This window comes from Halichoerus grypus, chromosome 9, assembly GCF_964656455.1.
Source record: "Halichoerus grypus chromosome 9, mHalGry1.hap1.1, whole genome shotgun sequence".
Lineage (NCBI taxonomy): Eukaryota > Metazoa > Chordata > Mammalia > Carnivora > Phocidae > Halichoerus > Halichoerus grypus.
In genome coordinates, this window is record NC_135720.1 from 68,666,433 (window position 1) to 68,692,008 (window position 25,576).

The window sequence follows — 25,576 nt, forward strand, 5'->3', positions numbered from 1 at the left end:
CCATGTGCCCCACCCCGACAGACCTTAAGGTGTTTTTCAGGAGACAGACTAACAGATGAGTGTGATTACTTGAGGTTACTGATTTGCTATATACTTTACAGCAGGTTGAATCCACAAGCAGTAAAGACTCGACACCAGGTGATGGTGTTTGTACATGCTTGAAATGTCACTGTAAGAACAGCTGTGTCTCTAATAGAGGAAAAGAACAGTGGCCAGATTTCCTGCTTTTTACCTGCACAGGATCTATATATGGACATGCAGAAAAACAGACCAGAGAGGTGTACCCAGGTAGTGGCCACTGAAGCTGATTGAACCCACCTGGTCATTGTAGGAGGTGCTGTGTCAGCACTCCAGGATCCACCTGCTATAATATGAGTGTTCTTCTCCAGAATTAAATATTTCCTGCATTCACCTTCTTACTAGTGTCATTGGTGTCACAAGCCAACCCCTACAAGTGAACTAATGCCATTTGGCTTTGAAGAAAAACCAGTTTATATCGAAGACTTAGATCAGGCAGCTGGCTTTTACAGGAATGAGGAGATTCAATAGAATCCAGTCAGTTGTGTTTGAGACTACTTCCAGTACCAGCGACAAATTCAGCAAACGTCTAGAACTTCCGAGCATCGCTGTGAAAGAACTGACTGGTGATAATGCAGTCGTCAGCCACAGCAGAAAAATGAGATGGAGTGACAAGAAAGAGTGTTGGGTATACAACTCTTTCCCAGATTGTAAAGCTCCTTGTTTTTGATGAAGTGTATTAGCTGCATGGAAATAAAGGACTTCAGCTGCTTTTAGTAGCTTGTCTAGTTGCTGTATATGTCAGCTTTCCGATGTTGCTCCAAACAACCAAAGAAGAAACTACTGTTTTGGTCAAGCAGAAGGTACATGTTAAGCCAAGTACCAGGGAATAGTTCCAAGAAGGCACGAAGTTGTTTTATTCCTCAAACCCCAAAACTGCACCCTGTTTCAGGCAGAAGTAGCTAGAGCTGTTGTCGTCCCAATTCCCTCAAGAATGAATCATGATCAAAGACATTCAGGGAGGTGGGGCTCCTGGGTGGCTCAGTCGGTTAAGCACTTGCCTTTGGTTCAGGTCATGGTCCTATGGTCCTGGGATCGAGCCCTATGTTGGACTCCCTGCTCAGTGGGGAGTCTGTTTTTCCCTCTGTCACTCCTCCTGCTTGTGTTCTCTTACTCTTGCTCTTTCTCAAATAAATAAAATCTAAAAAAAAAAAAAAAGACAGTGGGGATTGAAACTGGTAACCGAGGGGTTAATGGGACCAATAATAAGCGCAGCTGCAGACTAAAACCACAGATACAACATTTTACCCAGACCTGTTTTAGCTTGCCTGTAAATATGACTCTCTTTCTTCGGGAAGGGCGGATTTGAGGCTTGCTTGTCCAGAGTCTCCTCATTCAGCTGCCTTTTGAATAAATCCTTGCTGCACACTTGGTGTCTCCGCGATTGGCTTTGCTGTGCATCAGGCAGACAAACTTGGATTCCCTTAAAGAATTAGAAGAAGAGTGTGGGGAAGAATGAAGCCATATAAATTGGAGCTTTCTAGACTTAGGGCAAAGATGACTAATTCTGAAATACTGCTGTTCTTGTGATTTTAGGCATGATTTCCATAAAAACATGGTTGGTAATATTGATGTACAGGTACCACTTACTGGTCAATAAGTCACATTTCCTTAGAAAATAAGTTATTTCCAAAAAGCTGGATTCTACAGCCAAGGGGCTTTTGGTAGCTTAGTTATCTTCTCTGTGCTTCCTCCTCCATAAAATGGGGAAAAGGATACCTACTTCAAACGGCTGTTGTGAGGGGTGAAAGAATTAGCTAATGTACATATGCATATAAATGAACTGATTACTATAGTGGCTGACACATAACAGTATATAAGTATTTGGATTTATTTTTTTATACATCTAAGATGTTTGATTTTTATGTGAGTTTTGTTTGTTTGTGTTTAAGTTCTATGTATTACAACCTAAAATGTATGTTAAATTCTTGTCTTTATTCTTTTCTAGGGTTACTCCTAAAAGAGAAATGGGAAGCATTTGGTCTTAGACTCAACCATGCTCAACAACAGATGAAAATGACTGAAAATGCTCTATTGTTTGCATTTGTAGAGGTATTTTGGTTCAGTTATTTAGGTTAAAGGAATGTTGATTTGATGCAAAATGCAAGTTTAGGCAGGCTACTATTTTGTATTCTCTTAATGTTGATATTTTTAGTGCTTGGTGTTTAACTTAATAAACACTAATGAAATAATACTTCGGGGGGGAAGATTTCTGAAAAATGTCCTTTATGGAAATTATAAGGCCTTGATTAGCACCATTATTTTTAAAGTTGTAGTTGAGGACAGTTAGTGAACTCTGTTTCATGGTAAGGGATTGGGGGGATAGATTTGGATCTATTCACTTGAGGCCTCACTTTCTTTCTTTCTTTCTTTTTTTTTTTTTTTTTTTTAAGATTTTATTTATTTATTTGACAGAGAGATAGCAAGAGCAGGAACACAAGCAGGGGGAGTGGGAGAGGGAGAAGCAGGCTTCCTGCCGAGCAGGGAGCCTGATGTGGGGCTCGATCCCAGGAGCCTGATGTGGGGCTCGATCCCAGGACCCTGGGATCATGACTTGAGCCGAAGGCAGACACTTAATGACTGAGCTACCCAGGCACCCCAAGGCCTCACTTTCTATTCCAGCAAATGGGTAGCTCTACTGTTTTCTGTCCTCTCACCCTGTGGAAAGAACCAACTTAATTAAATTTTCATGACTTAAGCTTTTTAAATTCTTATTTTAAAAAATTGTTTCTGTGACATACTTTAGACTACACCCTAAAAGGAGGTAGGACTCTTGTTTGAGGTGGTGTTTTGGTGAGCAAGAAGGTCACTGGATCATGTCCATCAGTGTGAGAAATTTGGTCATCAATGCTTAATCTTAATAGGATTATTTTTAAAATAACCAATTAGGATGTCAAGTGCTCTCAAAATAGGGTTTATACCTATTTCATGACTTGGCATTATGCTGGAATTCAATACATTTGTTCTGTTTTATTTTCAATTAAGTTTATAGAAGATTCTGATAGGATCATCATGAAAACAAAAGTATAAAGCCATTTAATAATAAAACAATTTAGTTTTTGATATGTCAACTGAGTGGATTTTAAGATTTTTCAGTGCTCTTGGAAATAGAACTTGAAGAGATAAATCAGTGAAGAGGAGGAAAGATTTAGTTTGATTTTCTCCAGCAAATGTGAAAGGCTATGTATTTAACAACCACGGCACTCTATTGATTTAGTCATTTATCTCATCTTTGCATATTCATCACCTATTTATTTTGGATGCTTTTAATAACCATATGGGTACTTATAAACATCTAAATACATTATAAGTTATTAGTTACCTGACCATCTGTCTACTGAGATGATTTAGTTTGTTGCACCCCTCTGTTAGGCTCAAAGATATTCTCTTGACCCTTCTGGACATTTAAAAATGTTTACTTGGCCTTAGCTCTTACAACTAGCTGGCAGGCATTTGGCATTGAGGGTGAAAGCTCTTCAAGCACAAGGTTTGTCCTCACTTCTTGTTTCTAAACCTGCTTACATAACTGCTCTTGGTGAGTGTATCTTTATTTGCAATGGATTTTTAACAGTTTACTTTCTCTTCTTTTAGGGTACACTATCTCAGGCCATAAAGAAGGGAGAGTGGATCTTGTTGGATGAGATTAATCTGGCTGCTCCAGAAACATTAGAATGTCTCAGTGGTTTACTTGAAGGTTCTTCTGGCTCCCTGGTGTTGCTGGATCGAGGAGACACAGGTAGCACTTGATCCCATTGAGGTTTGATTTGGTGCCAGGCCTTTTGGCCTCTTTATTTGTTTATTTATTTATTTTTTAGATTATTTATTTATTTATTTGACAGAGAGACAGCGAGAGAGGGAACACAAGCAGGGGGAGTGGGAGAGGGAGAAGCAGGCTTCCCGCTGAGCAGGGAGCCCGATGCGGGGCTTGATCCCAGGACCCTGGGATCATGATCTGAGCCGAAGGCAGACGCTTAATGACTGAGCCACCCAGGCGCCCCGTTTTGGCCTCTTTAGAGTAAGATTCTTTTGGTTAGGTGGATTACATAGTCCTCCAAGTGTTCATTCCATAGTACTAATTTTCTGCCAAGTTAGGTGGCATTGGGAGTGCAAAGAGTAAGAATTTTAAGTTACTTGGGTAGTAGACAGTAGACATGCACACTGAGTGACAAAATATATGCTGGTGAATAGGTGATAAAATATAAATAATAATGAATAGCTATACCTTAAAAGGTAGTGGAAGGGCAGCATAAGATTAAGTTGGTACATAGGTCTAGAAATTGGTTTCAGTGGGGTTTCAGAAAAAGCAAGGATTGTTTGAGCAGCCAGCACCAAACCCGCTGAGTCTGAGGCAGGGTTTCCTGGCCTGAGGTTCTGTGGAGTTAGATAGTCTTCCCCTGGGCACCTGTGGCTGATCACTTGATGTTACCAGTTGAGAATTTATAATTTTCTCTTAACAGAACCACTGGTTCGTCATCCTGACTTCCGTTTATTTGCCTGTATGAACCCAGCAACAGATGTGGGCAAAAGAAATCTCCCACCAGGAATAAGAAACAGGTGAAGGGACACGGCCTGAATCCTGGGGATTTTTTTTTTCTTTAAAGTTCGCTTTATTGATTGATAATATTAACATAACCAAACCTCATAACCATGCTTGAAATTTCTTGATCTCTGATAAGAGGAATCCTTCCTTATTTGTCATATTCCTCTCTCTTCTCTAGGTGGTAGGAATACAGAGGACTCCAGAACACTGGAGAATTTTTTCCTTTGGCTTATTTGTATGATACTTAGTGGCTCACAAATATTGTAGAACATAAAATTTTTTCCTCCTTCAAATAACCTTATAGCTATCAGAAAAACCTTCACATACTGATAAAACAGTAGAACATATAACAGTATAAGTGCATTTTAGGAACTGAATCCTCTTGGATGAGGCCAGTGATTTGTAAAAGGCCTTTTAATTTTCAGTGTTCATTAAACACTGACACCAACAAGGTATTTTGTTGGTATTTTATGTATGTAGCATTTGGAAAAAATAAATGATCTTATTTTTGTTGGTGACCTTTTGTTGAATTTTGAATTTTAAAATAGTGCTAAAATTTTATTAGATTCCTCCCTCCCATTAGAAGAATAATAAAACCTTCTTAGGAAAATTTTATAAACTATAAGCATTGTATTTTCCTTTGCTCCAGTGATTTTATTTTTGATGATGAGGGTGCTTTTTGTTGTTGTATGTATTTTTCTATCACATGCCGTTATAGTAACACCTGTGAAAATAAGGATAAAGGTCTTATCTTCTTCTGTTTCATTATGGTCAGTTTGTATCTAGATGAAAGGCTTTCATATTTTATAAGCAGTTAAAATGAGTTTACATAACTTCTTGTGTTTTTTTTTTTTAATTTTTTTTTTTTTAAGATTTTATTTATTTATTTGGCAGAGACACAGCGAGAGAGGGAACACAAGCAGGGGGAGTGGGTAAGGGAGAAGCAGGCTTCCTACGGAGCAGGGAGCCCAATGCGGGGCTTGATCCCAGAACTCTGGGATCATGATCTGAGCCTAAGGCAGACGCTTAATGACTGAGCCACCCAGGCGCCCCTGTATTTTTTTTTTTTTTTGAAGATTTTATTTATTTGAGAGCATGCATGTGAGGTTGGGGGGGCGGTGAGAGAAAACCCAGGGTAGGGGCAGAGGGAGAGGGAAAAGCCGGCTCCCTGCTGAGTAGGGAGCTCAAGGAGGGGTTCAATCCCAGGACCCTGGGATCATGGCCTGAGCCTAAGGCAGATGCTTAACTGACTGAGCCACTCAGGCGCCCCTTGTGTTTTGTATTTTTTTGTCAGAATAGCTGTATTAACTTCCTAAAAAGTTGTTATTATTTAATAATCATTGTCTTACAGGTTCACAGAACTTTATGTAGAAGAATTGGAAAGTAAAGAAGATTTACAAATTCTTATTGTGGATTATCTGAAAGGACTGAGTGTGAATAAGACCACAGTTCAAGGAATCATCAAGTAGGTTCTCTTTGGTTTCTCTTTATAAATTTTTCACCTGAACATAAAAATGTGTGCCTCATGCACATATATTACTTCTTTTTTTGCTTCTGACTAGAGAAGGATTATCATTAAGGTTTCTATTTTAAAGTTGGAACCTTATGAATTCCCATGGATTTTCCTAATGAAGCTACACTGAAAGCTTAAGAATTATCATCGATGAGAATATGTAAACAATTAGATAATGCTCTCCTAATTACTTTTGTATTCATAGCCAGGAGTTTGCATCCCTGGAATGTAAATGGCTTGTATTTTGATATGTCTTGATGAAATCTTACTTTTAGCAATTTGCATGCTAGTTACGTGGGATGCAGGGAGGAAAAGGTTGATACAATGAGTGATTTAGGTTTAGAATTGAGGCTTAGCTGAATAAAGTACAGATTGGCCATGTGGCTTGATGCTTTCTTGAACCTTTTTTTTTTCTTCTTCTTTTTTTTTATAAGAGTGCATTTTCTAAACTGCAAAGCATTTTATTTTATATATTTTTAAAGATTTTATTTATTTATTTGACAGAGACACAGCGAGAGAGGGAACACAAGTAGGGGGAGTGGGAGAGGGAGAAGCAGGCTTCCCGCGGAGCAGGGAGCCCGATGCTGGGCTCCATCCCAGGACCCTGGGATCATGACCTGAGCTGAAGGCAAACACTTAAAGACTGAGCCATCCAGGTGCCCCAAGAAAGAAAAACCAACAAGTAACACCTTTAAAGTAAAATGTTTTATTTTTTAAATTTTTTTAAGATTTTATTTATTTATTTGAAAGACAGTGCAAGCGAGAGAGCACAAGCAGGGGGAGCGGCAGAGGGAGAAGCAGGCTTCCCACTGAGCAGGGAGCCCAATACGGGGCTCGATCCCAGGACCCTGGGATCATGACCTGAGCTGAAGACAGAAGTTTAACGACTGAGCCTCCCAGGTGCCTTGTATTTTAATTTTTTTTTAAAGATCTTATTTATTTGTCAGCATGCACGCACAAGCAGGGGGAGAGGCAGGCTCCCGCTGAGCAAGGAGCCCTATGCAGGACTCAATCCCAGGACCCTGGGATCATGACCTGAGCCGATGGCAGATGCATAACCAACTGAGCCACCCAGGCATTCCTCTTGAGCCTTTATTTCTGTTTCTGGGCTTTTTTTTTTTTTTTTTTAAGATTTTATTTATTTATTTGACAGAGAGACACAGAGAGAGCACAAGCAGGGGGAGCGGCAGGCAGAGGGAGAGGGAGAAGCAGGCTCCCTGCTGAGCAGGGAACCCGATGTGGGGCTCTACCTGAGCTGAAGCTTAACCAACTGAGCCACCCAGGCACCCCATGATTTTTGTTTTTTTTTTTAATGCTTTGTGGAAAGGGCACAGTCTTTTATATAGACAACCTGAATTCTAGTACGGGCTCTGTCAAAAACGAATGCTTTCATTCTGGGCACATCACTTAGTTAATTTTGTCTGTGTTGCCTAGAAAGAACTAAACAGTACATAAAGGTTTTGAAATAGGATCATATTAATGTTTTACTTTGCATTTTGTGGTTTGTTCCCTTTTTTTGTACAAATAATTATTGAGTTGCCCAGGTGCTAGGGATACAGCTATAAATAAGATAAATATAAGTAAGCTCCTCATGGAGCTTTTAATTCAGGAGGTGAAGATAATAAGGAGCTACATACACACTATAATTTTTTTGAAGTGACTATAACCTCAAGATTTTATTTTCTTCATAATATAATAAAATATGAAGCTTAGAACTGGATCAGTTGGCCCTTTCTCTTCTTATCTCCTCCCAGTTCAGAATGCTTACATCCCTTAATAGCCAGCATTCTCTTAGATCTGCAGTTGGGCTCAACACATTCAAGCCTCAGCACAATCTTCTTGTAATTTTAGCCTTTTTCCAGAAAATCAACTTAGTCTGCCCACCATAGCCACTCTGCTTCCTGTCATAATGCCGCTTTCCTTGGGCATAAGGAGAATCTGTGCCTTTCTTGTACTGTGTCACTTTGTGGGGTTGGTGCTTGCCATACTTCTTGCAGAAATTCTGGTGGGTTTTAGGAATGTTCACCATGTTTGCAAGAGAACTATCAACACAGAAAGCAGGAGAAACATAATCTTAGGTTATGGTAAGTGAAGAAAAATAACACATAAAGCTTGGAGCCCCCCCCCCCTTTTTAAGATTTTATTTGATAGAGAGAGCAGGGTGTGAGGCGGGGGAGAGGCAGGGGGAGAGAGAGGGCACGAGCAGGGCAAGAGACGGGGAGAAGCAGACTCCCTGCTGAGCAGGGAGCCCAACAGAGGACTTGATCCCAGGACGCTGGGATCATGACCTGAACTGAAGGCAGGCGCTTAACCAACTGAGTCACCCAGGCGCCCCAGTGGAGCCCTATTGTAGATAGAATAGTTAAGGAGGCATCTGTGAAAATGCTTTGGAATGGTTTACCAATACCGCATACTAAAATTGGAACACTTCTGTTAGCCAAGAATATTTGGACAAAAGTGTAAATATGTGTGGTTAAAATTCAAAAGCAGAGATAAAACAGACTAGATAAAGCAGAGGCTCTTGTAAAATGCTAGTAGTATAAGTAGTAAGTGTTCCATTTGTAATAACCCCTTCTAAAATGTAGATTCTTTATACAAAAGAAAGAATGTGTAGCTAGATTGCAAAGAGGCAAGTCAAATCTTATCGGGCAAGAACTTAGATTTCATCTGTGACACACATTTGGTTACTCTTGATCTTAAAAAGAAATTTTAAATTTCTTGCATTTCATGTTTCAGTCTGAAACTTCTTTCGTCTTGTCATCTTCTAGTATTCTAAAGTGTGTGGTAATGATAACAGTAACAGTCACCATATTTTCATGCTTTTTAACATTTGTCATTGTTGATTATGGCCATACCTATGACCTTTCAAAACACCATGATTTTTTTCTGTGTGCTTCTCCATCACACAGGGACTTTATTTCCCTATTGTATTAGAGCTGACTCTGGAACACTATGTTTGGACTCTGTGTGTGTGTATGTGTGTGTGTGTATATCATTTTTTTTTAAAGATTTATTTATTTTAGAGTGCACAGGGGTTGGGGGTTGGAGGCACAGAGAGGGAGGGAGAGAGAATTTCAAGCAGTCTCCTCTCTGAGCGCAGACCCTGATACGGGGCTTGATTCCACAACCCTGAGATCGTGACCTGAGCCGAAATCAAGAGTTGGGTGCTTAACAGACTGAGCCACCCACGTGCCCCTGGACTCTGTATATTCTTACTAAGGGCTTCTCCTATCTTACTGTCTTTTTGTTAAGAATCTGATGTTTTTCACCTCTCTCCTCTTTTCGTCCTAAAGGAAATTGATATATCCTTCTTTTGAAAGAGTGTAAGTGTGTGAAAAATAGATTTTTTTAAAAAAAGAGTTTATTTATTTATTTGAGAGAGAGCGAGAGATAGAGTGCATGAGCAGAGGGGAGGGGCAGAGGGAGAAGCAGACTCCCCACTGAGCAGGGAGCCCTGGAAAATAGATTCAAAAGAGAATGTCTGAAAGGTTTTGATGAATGCTCTAGGAAATTGTATGTAAGCTTAACTATCCAATTCTATAAAAATGGCTTTTGGGCCTTGTGTAAAAAAATGGGAATAATGGCAAAATAGTGAATGCTTATTAATAAAGTCATTTGAACTCCGTCCTTTTTGTAGCTTGTACACAGCTCTGCGGAAAGACTCTGGGACAAAATTGGTGGATGGAACTGGCCATAGACCTCACTACAGCCTTCGGACTCTTTGCAGAGCTCTGCGATTTGCAGCTTCCAATCCGTGTAGCAACATCCAGCGCTCGCTCTATGAGGTCTTTCTTTTTTTTAAAAGATTTATTTGTTTATTTATTTGAAAGAGAGAGAATGAGAGAGAGAGAGCACATGAGAGGGGGGAGGGTCAGAGGGAGAAGCAGACTCCCTGCTGAGCAGGGAGTCCGATGCTGGACTCTATCCCAGGACTGCAGGATTATGACCTGAGCCGAAGGCAGTCGCTTAACCAACTGAGCCACCCAGGCGCCCCTATGAGGTCTTTCTAAAATCTGTGCTTGGGTGGGCTCACCATTGGATGGGAGGGATTGGTGATGCAAATGTCAGGTTTGCCTGTGCATTCCATTTAGTCAGCTCAGCCCAGGACAAACCAGAGTGATCCTGACCTTTTTCTACCATCATATCACATTTAAAAGTTGTTCTGGGAACCAGAACCCCCCAAGAGGTTGAATTTTGTTCCTGAAATAAGTTGGCCTGTTATTGCAGAAGGGTAATTAGTTTTATGCATATTTGGTTTTTTTCCTAGGGCTTTTGTTTGGGTTTCTTAACACAGCTTGACAGGGCATCACACCCAATAGTTCAGAAGCTCATTTGTCAACACATTGTCTCTGGCAATGTAAAAAGTCTGCTGAAGCAGGTATGTTGTTTGATTTCTTGACTTGTTTAACGTAAATGAAAGGCTGAATTATCAAAATTTCATTTTTTTAACAAAACTTGTTTCTAATTATAAAAGTAATCAGTTTGTTCCAAAAAAAATTAGGTGGTGTCTTAGATGGTGAAAATTCCCAAAATTCTTACTCCTACTCTTTAGAGATTTAAACCTTTTACCTTTCCACCTAAATCATATATGTATTTTCTTATATATTCAAATTCTCACAGTGTGTGTATAGATTTATCAAGGCAAATTCTTTCTTTTTACTTTAATTCCAGTATATTTAATATACAGTGTTATATTAATTTCAGGTATACAACATAGTGATTCAACAAATCTGTATGTTACTCGTTGCTGAAGCTAATTGTACTCTTGTTTCACCATGTCCCCACCCACCTCCCCTCTGATAATCATCAGTTTGTTCTGTATTGTTAAGAGTCTGTTTTTTGGTTTGTCTTTTTTTGTTGTTGTTCATTTTTGTTTCTTAAATTCCACGTATGCGTGAAATCATATGGTATTTGTCTTGTCCTGACTGACTTATTTCACTTAGCAAGGGCAAATTCTAATACATATATCTAATATAAATGCCTTAAAAGGAACCATCTCATAATACTGTTCTGTAGCTTCCTTTCTTAGCCTAACTATATCCTACAGTTTTGTGTCTGTACCAGGGATCACTGTGACATGGTTTCTAATGGTTACATAGTATTTTGTTGCTTATACCAGAGTTTGTATACACACTTGCCATCTGATTGATGGTTGGGCATGTTTTTTTCTTGTTATTAAACACAACCACCATTTCAGTTTGACAAAGGAAATTCTAGAATAACATGGGAGTGAAAGATGCTGAGAAAGTGGTTTACCAACTAACAGGCTTGTTTTTATGTTGATTCCTTACTCTTAAGAAAGAACCTTATTAGAGACTTAGGATTACTTTGGATTCACCATCACCATCTAGAATGGGGCAGCATTTTTGGTGATAACCTCTTTTCCTACTTTACACCCCTCTCTGAAAGAATGTCATAGTTGTCATGAGACTATGGGTTATTTCTCTAACTTTTTTGTCTTTCAGCCTATTCCAGAACCAAAAGGAGGCCGGCTTATCCAGATTGAAGGATACTGGATTTCGGTGGGAGAGAAGGAACCTACAATAGATGAGACCTACATTCTTACGTCTTCTGTTAAGCTAAACCTGAGAGACATAGTCCGAGTTGTTTCTGCAGGGTGTGTGGACCTTTTCTCTTGCTGCCCTGAAGTTTTACCAGCATAGGCATTGATGACATTCTAGTCTTACCTCCTTAATTTTAAAAGTGCTTTATTGTTGTTCATTGGCTAAGTAAATAATTCCTTCTCAAGTCAGTACTTCTCTCCTGGCACAAAGCATTGTTTCTAGTTGCACCTTTTGGTGGAAGCAATACAGATGCAGATTATTTTGGCCATCTTTAAGCTTGTTTGCCAGTATTTTGCTGATGGATACTCATCATCCATTATTTGAGTAACAGCTAGTCCCATTTACTGTTTCTCACAAGTACTATAAGAAAGGTTGAGATTGCTTTCCTCAGTATTTTCTGAGGAACTCCTTTTACACAGAAACTTCTCAGGGCTTAAGAAACATTCCATTAGTGGTGTATAGGTATATAAAAATGTTTTTTTATGGTGATAAATGATACATTCTTTTTAACACAACTTGAATTCTGGTTTCTGTCTTTTTTTTTCTTAAATTGCTTTATTGGCTGATCTTTTCAAGAACCTATCCAGTGTTGATTCAGGGAGAGACATCAGTTGGTAAAACAAGCCTTATCCGGTGGCTGGCTGCAGCTTCTGGTAACCATTGTGTGCGTATTAACAATCACGAACACACGGATATTCAAGAGTACATTGGTTGTTATACATCTGACTCTTCAGGGAAGCTTGTGTTTAAAGAAGGTAGGATTATTATTTCATTCCATGGGTATAGGTGTTCATTCTTTTAAACCCATTTCCCCAGGTAAACTTCATCCTTTCCAATTGAGGCACATGGACCTTTGCCATAACAGCTGGTTTGTCTTTCTCCCTGATCTCCCTGGTTAAGGGAGGATGGTTAGGGATCCAGCTTCCTTTGGGCCCCACTGATCTTGTCAGCTGTACAGAGGACTAGGACCAAGTTTTGTAGAGTGCAGTTGAACTGCTACTTTATTTCCTAGAGACTCAGAAAAATGTGGTGAGCGTCGAACAGAGGGAAGCTGAGAGTAAATATGAGAATGTGGTGATTTAAATGAAATTAGACTGCAGGGGGAAAAATAAATTGGAAATGTGATATTTGTCAGCCTTGGCTCCCCTTCTGTGTGAAATGATTAGGAAAATTATCCTTCCTTGATATTTGACATCACAAATTGTTTTGGCGCATGACTAGCTGCAGGGAGTAATTTGTTTTGAAGTGTAATGGTCTAGGATTGGTTGATTCATATATAACATTTTTTAAAACTTTGGACTAATTTCTGCACTAATCCTCAGTGTTGTTTTTTCTAAGGTGTTCTTATTGATGCTATGAGAAAGGGCTACTGGATTATTTTAGATGAATTAAATTTGGCCCCTACTGATGTGTTAGAGGCACTGAACAGATTGCTGGATGATAACCGTGAATTGCTCATCACAGAAACACAAGAAGTTGTTAAAGCTCACCCTCGGTTTATGCTTTTTGCAACCCAGAATCCCCCGGGACTTTATGGAGGCAGAAAGGTGTGTAGCATTTGTCCCTTATTCCCATTTGTTACCCCATAAAGTAATAAATCTTTCTTGGTAAGACTGAGATGTTTTTACTACTTTTGAAAGGTTTTTCTTTTTGTGGTGAATAGTAGAGCCTCCATTTTGGAAACTGGGTGAGAGGCTCTTTTTATCATGTTTTTTTCCTGTGTGTTTCCTAGGTGCTTTCTAGAGCCTTCAGGAATCGGTTTGTGGAATTGCATTTTGATGAATTGCCTAGTTCTGAGTTAGAAACAATCTTGCATAAGCGCTGTAGTTTGCCACCCTCCTATTGTAGCAAGTTGGTTAAAGTCATGCTGGACCTTCAGGTATTTCATCTCTCACTTAGTTTCAAATGGAACGTACTGATTAGATTTCGTGATGGAAATTTAAAATTTGATAGCCTTCTCAGGTAGACACAGCAGTCCCTCCATTTATTTTTTTCTCAGAGTAAGGATATTATCTTAAAATGCACTCCATTAGTATCCATTTTTTGGTTTGTAAGTGAACTGTTTGATATCGTGTTACAGTTTTTCTCATAGTCATATATGGCAACAATTCTCTACTTGTGGATAATTTTGGAACATTTTGTTTAGATTGGAATTTGGCATTGATAAACTACAATTTTTGTTTTTTAAATGGATCTAGTCCTTGAATGGACATAACTAAAGATATCCTTTTTATGTCTCTCCCTTGTCAATTCTGCAAAGCTACAGTTTCTTAGTTTTTTGAATATCCCATTTTATGGTGTCCTTTATCAGAATTAATATACTTTTAATTTCTAGAAAGCCAATAATAATTGGCAATCTTACTACTGTGTTCCCACATTATAGGATTGATGTTTCTGCGTGTTTGCCATCATTTGTATTCATAATTTTTTATATATGATATAGGAAATAGAATTCCTTTCTTTTGTTGTTGTGCTTTGGAATTTATATTTTTAAACACAAGTTTGGATATTTATCTTCAAATGATTGCAGTCCATTTACTTTTTTAAAAAATTAGTCTTAATGGAATGAATCATTTTTATGAGAGCATAAATTTATTAAAAATTTTATATAAGTTGTACAGTGTGCTTGCCATTGCCCTTTTTCATTTGTTTTGATATTTTAATAGTCCTATCGCAGAAGTTCTTCAGTGTTTGCTGGAAAACAGGGCTTCATCACCCTTCGTGATCTGTTTCGATGGGCTGAAAGATATAGATTGGCTGAACAGACCGAGAAAGAGTATGACTGGCTACAGCATTTAGCCAACAATGGTATGCTTTCAGTTGGAAATGCTCTCAAACTGTGAAGTTATGTCAAATATCAAACCTTATTAAAATAAATCTTTCCCAAATTGTGGTCAATATATACATTTTACTGAGTATTCCAAAAATAGTCTTTCTTCCTCAAGAGCCAGATGCTTTTGAAAATGGTTCTTTTCTGCAGGCCTCTGTGCTAGTATGTTTGGGTTTCAATAGTTTTCTCTTTGCTTCAGGTGACTTCATGTAGGAGTCAGATAGGGGCACAATGCCCATATAAGAGTTTTGGCGGGTAGTTGGTGGTGTCTTTGTGGACTATTTATCTGCAACTCACTAATCATAGATAGTCATCCTTGTGCCTTATACAGAAAACTGTTGGGGCGCCTGGGTGGCTCAGTTGGTAAGCATCTGCCTTCGGCTCTGGTCATGATCCCAGGGTTCTGGGATCGATCCCTGCATCTTCTCCTTCTTCCTCTACCCCTCCCCCCTACTTGTGCTTGCTTGTGCGCTTGGGTGCATGCACTTTCTCTCTGTCAGGTAAATAAATAAAATCTTAAAAAAAAAAAAAAAAGAAAACTGACAGGTTGGTCAGATACTATCGTAGTTCTGAGGGAAGGCAGTTATGGCATGTGAGACTCATGATTGCTTATTTTGGTTTAATCCATGGGAAGAATTTATATGTTTCTCTATAGGAAAGAAAGCATTTCAGAATCTTCTGATTTGAAAGGTACTAATGAGTCCTTAATGGAGTGGTTAATAAGGAGAGTAAATAAAACTAACCCATGAGAGTTGTATTTTTTTCTTTACTGGTAAAGAGTAGATAGATGGAGGAACATGTTCTTTTAAAAAACTTAAAACACTCTTTAATCAAGGTATACCATATAGTAAAGTGAATGTAGTGCTTTATTTTTTCATGTATAAGCTAGATATAGTTTTTTTTACATATGTGTGTACCATGTAAATCATCACCTAGGCCAAAGTATAGAATATTTTCCAGTACCTCAAAGGATTCCTTCATGGTTCCTGCCAGTCTTAACCTCCCCTGGAGGTAACCACTGCTCTGACCTCTATCACCACTGATTTTTGCCTGTGCTTGAGCTTCAGCTAGTATCATGCAATGTGTACTCTTTGGGTTTGACTTCTTTTCACCCAGCCTAATGTGAGGTTCGGCCATGCTGTTAGGTGTATTAGGAATTCATTCTTTTTTTTATTATTGTTCTGTAACCCATTGTATGGAGATACTATAATATGTTTATTCATTCTCTTGTTGGTGGACATTTGGGTTATTTCCACTTTCTAGCTATTATGAATAGAACTGCTCTGAACATTCCTATATATGTCTTTTGGTGCACACATGTTCATTTGTGTTTGGGTCTACCCGGAAGTCCTGTTGCTGGGCACAGGGCAGGCATGTGGTTAGTTGCAGTAGGTTCTCCCAATTTTCCAAAGTAGTTCTTTAGATACCCTCTCCACCAGCACCTAGTAAGAGTTGCTGTTGCTCCATATTCTCAATATCCCTTGGTATTATAACTTGACACTTAATGATTTTTTTTTTTTTTTTTTTTTTAAGGATTTATGCTTCTCGCAGGCCGAGTCAGGAAGCAGGAGGAGATTGATGTGATTCAAGAGGTCCTTGAAAAACATTTCAAGAAAAAATTGTGTCCTCAATCCCTCTTCTCCAAGGAAAATGTCCTAAAATTACTGAGTGAGTAGGTCAGAATATCCAGAGGAAATGAATTGAGCTGTACTATTAGAAGCTAAATCTTTATTCTACATTTTATAGGTAAATTGTCCACTCAGGTATCCACATTGGAGTCTACGTTCAGCCACATTGTGTGGACTGAGGGCATGCGGAGACTGGCGATGCTGGTGGGAAGGGCACTGGAATTTGGTGAACCAGTGCTGCTAGTTGGAGACACTGGGTAAAGTCCTATGCTTCTGTGACAGTAACTCATTATGATGATTCAGTTCAGTTCCATAGGAGTACTTGAGTTATCTGTGAAGGATTATCGGGAATGCAATCTTTGTTTTGTTTTTTTTTTTTCCTTTTCTCCCTTCCACTTTTTCTTTTTTTTTTTAAAGGATCATGTAAGAGACCTATTACTGTTTGCTTTCCTCTTCAGGTGATAGAAAAGAATGAATTCTTGCATTATTATCACTGGAGTTGTTTTTTTCTTTGTAATTCTTTTAAATAGTGCCATTCATTCTATAGATCTGTAGAGAACAGCAAATGAGCTCCTGTCTCTTGAAAGTCTGTAAGGATTAGATTTCTTTCCCATCCCTTGGTGGTTGTTGGTAGAAATGGAAAAGGATGGAATTCAGGCAGTGTGTGCTTTTTTGGATAAGGAACACCGTAGGGTGCTGGTGTTTGGGGGAAGGGTGTCCTAAGCTCAGAGTGCAGAGGCCCTGTGTTGGCCAGCAGTGTCTGCTGCTGCAGTGAGGCTCTCACCAGAGCACTCCTCTTGTGCTGACAGGAGTGTTTGTGCTTTTATATTTGGAATTTATGGTCCTTATTAATCTGGTATGTATCCCTTGAACAGGTGTGGGAAAACTACGATCTGTCAGGTGTTTGCAGGCTTGGCAAATCAGAAACTATACTCTGTCAACTGCCATTTACACATGGAGACATCGGACTTCCTGGGGGGGCTGCGACCGGTGAGACAGAAGCCAAAGGACAAGGTTTGTTCGGTAGCGAATAATGTGTTCATCGTTCATTTAAAGAATTGCAGTTGGATTTGTGCGTGAGTCAGCTGTGGAATTTATTCATGGTGAGGTTTTGATCCCAGGTTTGATATGTATCTTTAGATTTTCACTTGTCCACAAGGAACTTTCATGAGCATACTGTTGTGCAGGCTTTATTCCGAATGACCACTTACTCCAGCAGACACCAGCTAGCTACATGTGTATTGTCTTGTGGAGCCACTGCTCGTTAATTTCACACCTTCTTTTCCAAATTGTAGGAAGAAATTGATACATCAAGACTTTTTGAGTGGCATGATGGTCCTCTTGTTCTGGCCATGAAAGAAGATGGCTTTTTTCTCTTGGATGAGATCTCATTGGCTGATGACTCTGTCCTGGAAAGACTCAATAGGTATATGTGTAAGAGGTTTGCCCTGTGTGTGATGTTTTCACTGGTCTGGTTATTTTTTAATTAAGTAATTAAAAAATTTTTTTAAATTTTTAAAAAAATTTTTAATTAAAAGTTCCCATGTAGTTAACATGTACCATTATATTAGTTTCAGGTGTACAGTATAGTGATGCTACAATTCTATGCATTACATAGTGCTCACCATGATATGGCTACTCTTAATCCCATTCACCTATTTCACCCATCCCCCCACCTGCCTCCCCTCTGGTAACCATCAATTTTTTTCCCCTATGGTTAAAAGTCTGTTTCTTGGTTGTTCTCTTTTTTTTTCTTTGTTCGTTTGTTGTCTCTTAAATTCCACATATGAGTGAAATCATATGGTATTTTTCTTTGACTTAGCATTTCACTTAGCATTCTAACTCTGTAGCTCTATCCATATTATTGCAAATGGCAAGATTTCATTCCTTTTTATGGCTAAATAATATTCCATAGAATATGGAATACTGGTCTGGTTTTCATAGATATTAATTCTTCTGCACAGTAATGTTCTTCATAGGTGCATAGTAAATGTTTGAAAATGATAATGAGTTACTGTTTTTTTGTTTTTTTTTTGTTTTGCTTTAGCACTCAGAGTAGTTTAAGAGGGCTAGTTTCTGTTTCGCTATCAATAATCAGAAAGATGGGACTGTGGAATGGCGTGAGGCTAAAGCAAATGAACCGAAGTTAAAACTCTTTTTTAAGGCACTTTATGTGACCATTATCTAAATTCTTCAAAGAACTAGAATCAGAATTCTAGATGTTATATTGGCTGTATGACCTCAAAATCTCAGACTAATATGAATTTTGATGTATACCTATTTTTCTTTTTTGAAGTTTAATTTACATACCATAAAATGTATCCATTTTATTTTATTTTTTTAGAAGATTTTATTTATTTATATGACAGAGAGAGACACAGAGAGAGAGAGAACACAAGCAGGGGGAGTGGGAGAGGGAGAAGTAGGCTTCCGGCCGAGTAGGGAGCCAGAAGCGGGGCTCAATCCCAGGACTCTGGGATCATGGCCTGAGCCAGACGCTTAACGACTGAGCCACCCAGGCACCCCAAAATGTATCCATTTTAAATGTATAATTCAACAAGTTTTAGTAAGTAAATTTCCTGAGTTTTGCACCATAATCCTGTTTTACATTCCCACCATACCAGTCGGATCCCTTCTGCCCCTTTACAGTATATTTCTGATGCCACCTTCTGCTCCAGGCCACTACCAAATTACTCTCTGTTAAAAAAAAAAAAATTGTAATTGTCTTTTCAGCACATTGCACATAAATTGGCATTGTTTTGAGGGTCATCCATGTTGTAGCCTATGTTAGTAGTTTGTTCCTTTTTATTCCTAAGAGCATTTCATTGTATAGATATACCATATTTTTTATCCATTCACCACTTGATGGTATTTGGGTTTGTTTGGGTTATTTCTACTTTTATGAATAATGCTGCCATGAGTATTTGCATACAAGACACTCATTTTTAAAACAAATGCCTTAATGGGGCATAAGTGGATAAAGGGATTTTTTTTTTCTTTTGTTCAGAAATATTGTTCCATTACACAGGAATTGGGATAATGAATCATTTTAAAATATGTGCTAGGAAAGTGTTAACTAAAGTAAAAGCTCAGCAGAGGATATAACTTTTTTCCTTTTGAAAAGAAGTTAAAGACCACAAAATAGAAAGGATACATAAGCCTTTTCTAATCTTATATTCTCCAATTTTTCTGTCTTTTAGTGTCCTTGAAGTGGAAAAGTCCCTGGTATTAGCTGAAAAAGGCAGTGTAGAGGACAAGGATAATGAGGTAGAGTTGTTGACTGCTGGGAAAAAATTCCGTATCTTAGCAACCATGAACCCTGGGGGCGACTTCGGAAAAAAAGAGGTAAAATTGTGTTCCTGAAGCATAATTTTTTTCCAGTTTTTGACCTCAGCTCACTGGCAGCTATAAATATAATATGTAAAAATGCATTTGGAATTTTATATTGGGTAAAAATTAACCTAGAAAGATATTTTAGAATTATTACAAAGTTGAGAAATTCTGACATAATCATTTCCTTGTTTTAATATCTCACTGTGTGTGCCTGAAATTTCATTGTTTCAGTCACTTTGCCCAGCTCTTTACATATGTTACCATAACAAATTCTCACAAGAACTCTGTGTGAAAGTTATTTTCCTACTTTCATGGATGAGAAAGTTGAAACTGAAATTTAATCTTAAACTCTGTTTCTGGAGTCTCCTCTCTTAAACACGAGTGTGGCTCTTAGTGTTTTAAAGTGACAAAAATGTTGCAGCCAGGAACCTCTTCGGGTTTTGCAGGTGGAGCGTATCTGTTCTCTCCAGCGGTTATGTGGGTTACCCTCAGACTATTGGTAAAGGAAAAGGTGGAGAGCAGCCTTTTGTTCAGAGGGTGGTGTTAGGATCCAGCCAGGATCCAATACCCTGAACACACCTTGGCTTTCAGGCTTGTGAAGCCTCTCAGTGGAGAAGTCTGTGTTGTGTGTGGGATCCTGGTCTGTTAGGAAAATGGTGATGTGGTGATAGGTCAGGGACAATGAGAAGAAACAGGGGTTGTGAATGAAAGTAGTTAAAGTTCTTGGTAACTTGGTGGGTCCCTGAAATGTGAACATGATGCTTCAGGCCTGATTTTCCTCTGTAGCGTAATAAAAAAGATTATCACTATGCTTCTTGAAATGTTCTGAAGAGAAGAAAGAAAAAAATAAGAAGAAACACATCACAGCTTCAAACATAATATGAAAAGTGTTTCTTTGGCAAGTGAGAATAGCTTAGAAAGATCTGATTTCAAGGTTGTGTGTGTTAAGATTAGCTTAAGTTAGGATAGTTCAAGTTTTTCTTAGAAAAAGATTGCCAACTTTTACCTAAGGGAAGGTTCTTTTTTGTTTTTGCCTCCCTAGCAGGCAGAGTGAGGGTAAGATGCCAAAGACCAATGGCACTGCTTGTCTAGGACAGCAGCAAGGAACACTCACACATTCACTGGGTCTTGACTAAGCTGCTCCTGAGTATAGGCATTGCTGCTAGTCCTGCTGCAGTAGGCCAGGCAGATGGATGGAGTTTATCAAGTAAAAGGAAAGCAATAATAAGCTAATAGTTACGTGCATATGTGGCATTGTATATGCTTGTTAATAGGGGTTAATTGACATAGGGGAAGGGTAAGAAGGGTAGGAGGAATCCATTTTCAGGGCGAAGGCCATAAAAGACTGGAAGAACAAACAATTCTTTGTTATACAGAGGTAAAATATGTACCTCCTTAATAATTTCACTGTCCCCCTTTGAGCCACATAAAAGATGTTTTCTCTTTCTACTTCAGACAGCTCTCCCCTGTGGGACAACAGCTTTTATTTTCTTGAAAGCACTGGTTATGTAACTGAAGGTAAAGGAAGGGCCTTTGCTTAGGGGAAGTATTCAGGTTTGGGGGTCTCCCACTGGGGCTGGACTTCAACTTGCACCACCTATTCTATGACACCTTGAAGTTCTGCACTCTGTCTATAAAGAAAGTGATGGGAATACTGTCTTGGAGGTTGTGGTGGAGACGAATGAGATGACCTGTGGAAGGAGTCAGGATAAAGTAGGTCTTCAATTGTAGTAGAGGTAATAAAAGAAGCATCTGGTATTCGTTAGACTCATCAGCTAATACTCTGTCAAAGGATTTATTTTCTAGTTTTCCTCATAAGTATTACATTCAAATTGAAATTTTTGTTTCTTACAGCTGTCTCCTGCCTTAAGAAACCGGTTTACAGAAATATGGTGCCCACAAAGCACAAATCGTGAAGATTTAATTCAGATTATCAGCCATAATCTTCGTCCAGGAATGTCTCTGGGCAGAATAGATCATAAAGGTGAGAGCTTTCAGGTGGTAAACGTAATTCCCAAACTTCTGAAGCTAATGGAAATTAGAAATCATGTCTTAGAAAATAAGAATAGGTCTAAGATTTCATTTAATTAAAATCAGAAATAATACCAAAATACTTTTAAAATCTATGTTAAAGGTTTTTTAATTATTTATTTATTTAAAAGATTTGTTTTTGAGAGAGAGAATGCAAGTGCAGTGGGGGTGGGGGCAGAGGGAGAGAGAAAATCCTGAAGTGGACTCCCTGCTGAGTGTGGAGCCTGACAGAGGGCTCGATCCCATGACCCTGAGATCATGACCTGAGCCAAAATCAAGAGTCCCATGCTCAACTGACTGAGCCACTCAGGCGTCCCTGTCATCAACTAATTTATTAAAAATGTTCTGGGTGGCTCTTCCTCCCCCACCGCCACTTGCTTTCTTAGAAAAAAATAAAAAATTTTTCTTTTCATTATAAAAGTTTTCAAACATAAGGAAATAGAAGAATAGTATTAAAAAACTTCTGTATACCTAAAACCTAAATTGAGCAATTTTTAAGATATCTAGTAAGGGTCAAAACATTTATTATATGGTTTTTGTATTGAGCTAGATTGCTTTGATGTATACATGTTTTTTTATTGAAGCGTAATCAACATGTAACATCGTATTAGCTTGAGGTGTATAACATGTTCAGTATTTGTATCTATTGTGAAATGATCACAGTCTAGTTAGCATTCATCATGATGTATGTATATTTATCTTACAGGTTGAAGGGCTAAATTTAGAACCCAGCTCTGGTTTCAAACCTTAATACATAGTTTTTTGGATCATTTTATCTCTCTCTTTCTCTCTCTCTTTTTAAGTCTCTTTCTTAAATTAAAGAACGTATAAAAGGATATTTGCTTCTTTGAGTTCCAGACTCACCTGAAGGACTTGTAGAAATAAAGCTTGCTGGGCCTCCTACCTAGAGTTTTGGATTCAGTCCGTCTGAGGTGGGGCTTGAGAATTTGCCTTTCTAATAAGTTCTTAGGTGATGCCAATAATGTTGGTCCAAGGCCCATACTCAGAACTTCTTACTTACCATGGTTGTGTGCTATTTGTAGTGCTGCATTTAATGTGAGAATTCCAGTTAAAGAAAAAGACAAATTATTAAGCAGGCATGGTTTGTCTTTTGGCTCTGCTTTGGGGCCAAATTCCCCTTGGATGTAGCCTCTGTATCTCCTGTGGGCTCTGTACTCTTATCAGTGATTTGGATTGTAATAAGATTGGCAGAGGGGCGCCTGGGTGGCTCAGTTGGTTGGGCGTCTGCCTTCGGCTTGGGTCATGGTGCTGGGGTCCTGGCATCGAGCCCCACATTGGGCTCTCTGCTCGGTGGGAGCCTGCTTCTCCCTCTCCTCCCCGCTTGTGCTCTCTCTCACTATCTCTCTCAAATAAATAAATAAAATCTTAAAAAAAAAAAAAAGAATGGCAGAGAATGCAGCTGCCATTACACTGCCACGTTGGCTCCATCACTAGTGGGCTTCATGCTTGATGGAGTGAACAGTTTCTCTACAGGGCAGTTGGCACTGCAGCCCCTAGGACTTCACTGAGCCTCACTGCTTGTCCTTAGGGAGCTTGTTTACTGTAAGCTTTGTAAAGCCCACATGGCAGCACCTTCTTTGGGGAAGCATTAGAGATCCTCAGGGAACAAGGAGAGTAAGGGAGAAGTGGCTCAATTTTTATCATTTAGAAATGGATCAGGTTGGCACAGCATAAAAATGTTCTTAAAAACAGGGAACTAGATAAAGCTTTTATTTCCAAATTTTCTTTATAAAGATACGTAAGATGTAATGAATCTAATATTTCAACTAATTATGAATTCTAAATTGAATTCTGATCCTATTCAGAATACTTAAGATATATTCACTGTATTCTCTTAATATATAAACACCACTGAGTTCTTCTAACTTTCTCTAGGAATTTTTGTTCATAAATCTCAATAGTAGTTTTATCTATATATCCCTAGTATGAACAAAACAGAAAAGATTCTATGAAATTGATGTTTTTTTTGTTTTTTAAATAATGACCTCTGAAGGGCATGTGGGCTTTTTAAAATCTCCCACTCTGGGGCGCCTGGGTGGCTCAGTCGTTAAGCATCTGCCTGTGGCTCAGGTCATGATCCCAGGGTCCTGGGATCGAACCCCACGTTGGGCTCCCTGCTCAGCTGGAAGCCTGCTTCTCCCTCTCCCACTCCCCCTGCTTGTGTTCCCTCTCTCGCTGCGTCTCTCTCTCTCTGTCAAATAAATAAAATCTTTAAAAAAATAAAATAAAATCTCCTACTCTTATGACCAATACTTCTGAAGACATTGTGTTTTTGTTAAAATAACATGTTAAGAGCTATTTCCTTGAGTTTTGTTTCTAAAAGTAGAAATAAGGAAATTCATAGTTCTCATTGGTTATGGCCAGATTTTTCTCCAGAAGGGTGGTCCCATTCACGGTGCTAACAGCAATTTAGTAAATGTACCTGCTTGGCATAGTCCTTCCAACATGGAGAGGTTTTATTTTGTTTGTTTGTTTTTAAATAGAATGAAATCCATTGTTTTGTTCTTGTTACTTTAATGGGTAGTCTAAAATTTCATTTTCTTTAATTACTAGTGATGAACATTCTGTATGATTTACTTTATAATAAATACCAATCATTTTATCTTTATTTTTTAAGTACTTCTCTACACCCTACATGGAGCTCAAACTCAAGATCCTGAGATCGAGAGTCACATGCTCTATTGACTTAGCCAGCCAGGCGCCCCAGTCATTTTACATATTAGTATTTATTATTACATTTATAACATGGATTCCTATTGTTACCTTTCAATATTTGTTATAAAAAATACATATGAACCCATCCACCTTACCTGATGATTTTCTGTCCAATAGTCAAGGTTTATTATCCTCTAATAATGGATAAAGTTGTCTGTTAAGTCCTTGATTTCCTTCAAATTTATTCCATTCTGAAATATGGATCCAAATACTCATATTTAATATCTAGTTGCTGAAACAACATTTAATTTCTTTCCTCGTTGTGACTGGATTTTTTTCCCCTTGAGTTACCATTTTAAGTTCTTTTTAAAGATTTGTGGGGTTTTTTTTGTAATTAGTATTTTTCTTCTAACTAGATAGTTTTCTACTAAGTGGTTTGCAGTATAGCCTTGAAGGCTCTTGTTGAATGGTCCACTTTATATTATAGCAATGCTGATTGCTCCCCATCATATTTTCTTTTTTTTTTTTTCATATTTTCTTTTTTTAAAAAACATTCTTTGGTACTCATACGTCTTAGATAAATGTTTATTGTTGACTTCAGGAGTTACATAAAGTGCTTTATTAAACTTAATTGACATTGCTTCTAATCTACATTAAGTATTTTGTTTCCAAATATTTTACGATATTTAATTAGACTAGTCCTTTAACTTAAATCATGAAACAAAATTTATGAATCCTCTAATTTGCTGAATTCTGATGGATGCATTGATTTAATAAAACAAAAAACCTGAACTAAATGCCACTGAAGCAGCGCCTGCGTGGCTCAGTTGGTTAAGCATCTGCCTTCAGTTCAGGTTGTGATCCCAGGGTCCTGGGATTGAGTCCCACATCTGTCTCCCTGCTCAGTGGGGAGTCTGCTTCTCCCTCTCCCTCTGCCCTCCCCCCTGCTTGTGCTGTCTCTCCTTCTCTTCCTCTCTCCGTCTCTCAAATAAATAAAATCTTTTAAAAAATGCCACTGAAAATATGGCATCCCCATTCCAGTGAATCAGTATAAAATACAACAAAATTTAAATATTTTCTAAAATCATTGTGTCTTCATAATTGTATCTGAACGTGAACCAAATGAATATTCTCTTTGAGCAGTTTTCAGGATTGCTTCTTAGGCTGTAATTCTCAAGGTGGTTTTTCTTTTTTGGTAGGTGTGGAATGCTATTCATGAACCTCTTGTTCATGTAATAAAAGCAATGGACCCCCTCTACCTAGAAAAAGCAGTAATGTACTTTCCTTTCACAAAAATTTGCATATAATCTTATGGAGCACAGACCTCTCTTAGGTCATCTCTGGGCCCCATGTTACAAAACCCTATTTGGAGTTTTTGATATA

At 38.4% G+C, this 25,576-nt stretch overlaps 1 protein-coding gene and 1 pseudogene across 2 annotated transcripts in view; one reads left to right on the forward strand and one right to left on the reverse strand.

The window, feature by feature from the left end:
- Positions 1–25,576, forward strand: part of MDN1 (midasin AAA ATPase 1) — a 158,400-nt gene that overhangs the window by 46,671 nt on the left and 86,153 nt on the right. For both annotated transcript variants that reach the window (XM_078054998.1, XM_078054999.1), the window contains exons 17-33: positions 2,027–2,130; positions 3,670–3,814; positions 4,536–4,632; positions 5,970–6,083; positions 9,769–9,916; positions 10,399–10,509; positions 11,597–11,748; positions 12,272–12,450; positions 13,034–13,242; positions 13,428–13,574; positions 14,362–14,503; positions 16,059–16,193; positions 16,272–16,410; positions 17,029–17,167; positions 17,449–17,579; positions 19,354–19,498; positions 21,341–21,470. In XM_078054998.1, the coding sequence (XP_077911124.1) occupies positions 2,027–2,130; positions 3,670–3,814; positions 4,536–4,632; positions 5,970–6,083; positions 9,769–9,916; positions 10,399–10,509; positions 11,597–11,748; positions 12,272–12,450; positions 13,034–13,242; positions 13,428–13,574; positions 14,362–14,503; positions 16,059–16,193; positions 16,272–16,410; positions 17,029–17,167; positions 17,449–17,579; positions 19,354–19,498; positions 21,341–21,470 (2,367 nt within the window). The remainder of the gene's footprint in view (positions 1–2,026; positions 2,131–3,669; positions 3,815–4,535; positions 4,633–5,969; positions 6,084–9,768; positions 9,917–10,398; positions 10,510–11,596; positions 11,749–12,271; positions 12,451–13,033; positions 13,243–13,427; positions 13,575–14,361; positions 14,504–16,058; positions 16,194–16,271; positions 16,411–17,028; positions 17,168–17,448; positions 17,580–19,353; positions 19,499–21,340; positions 21,471–25,576) is intronic.
- LOC118518395 (large ribosomal subunit protein eL42-like) lies at positions 7,717–8,160 on the reverse strand (annotated as a pseudogene).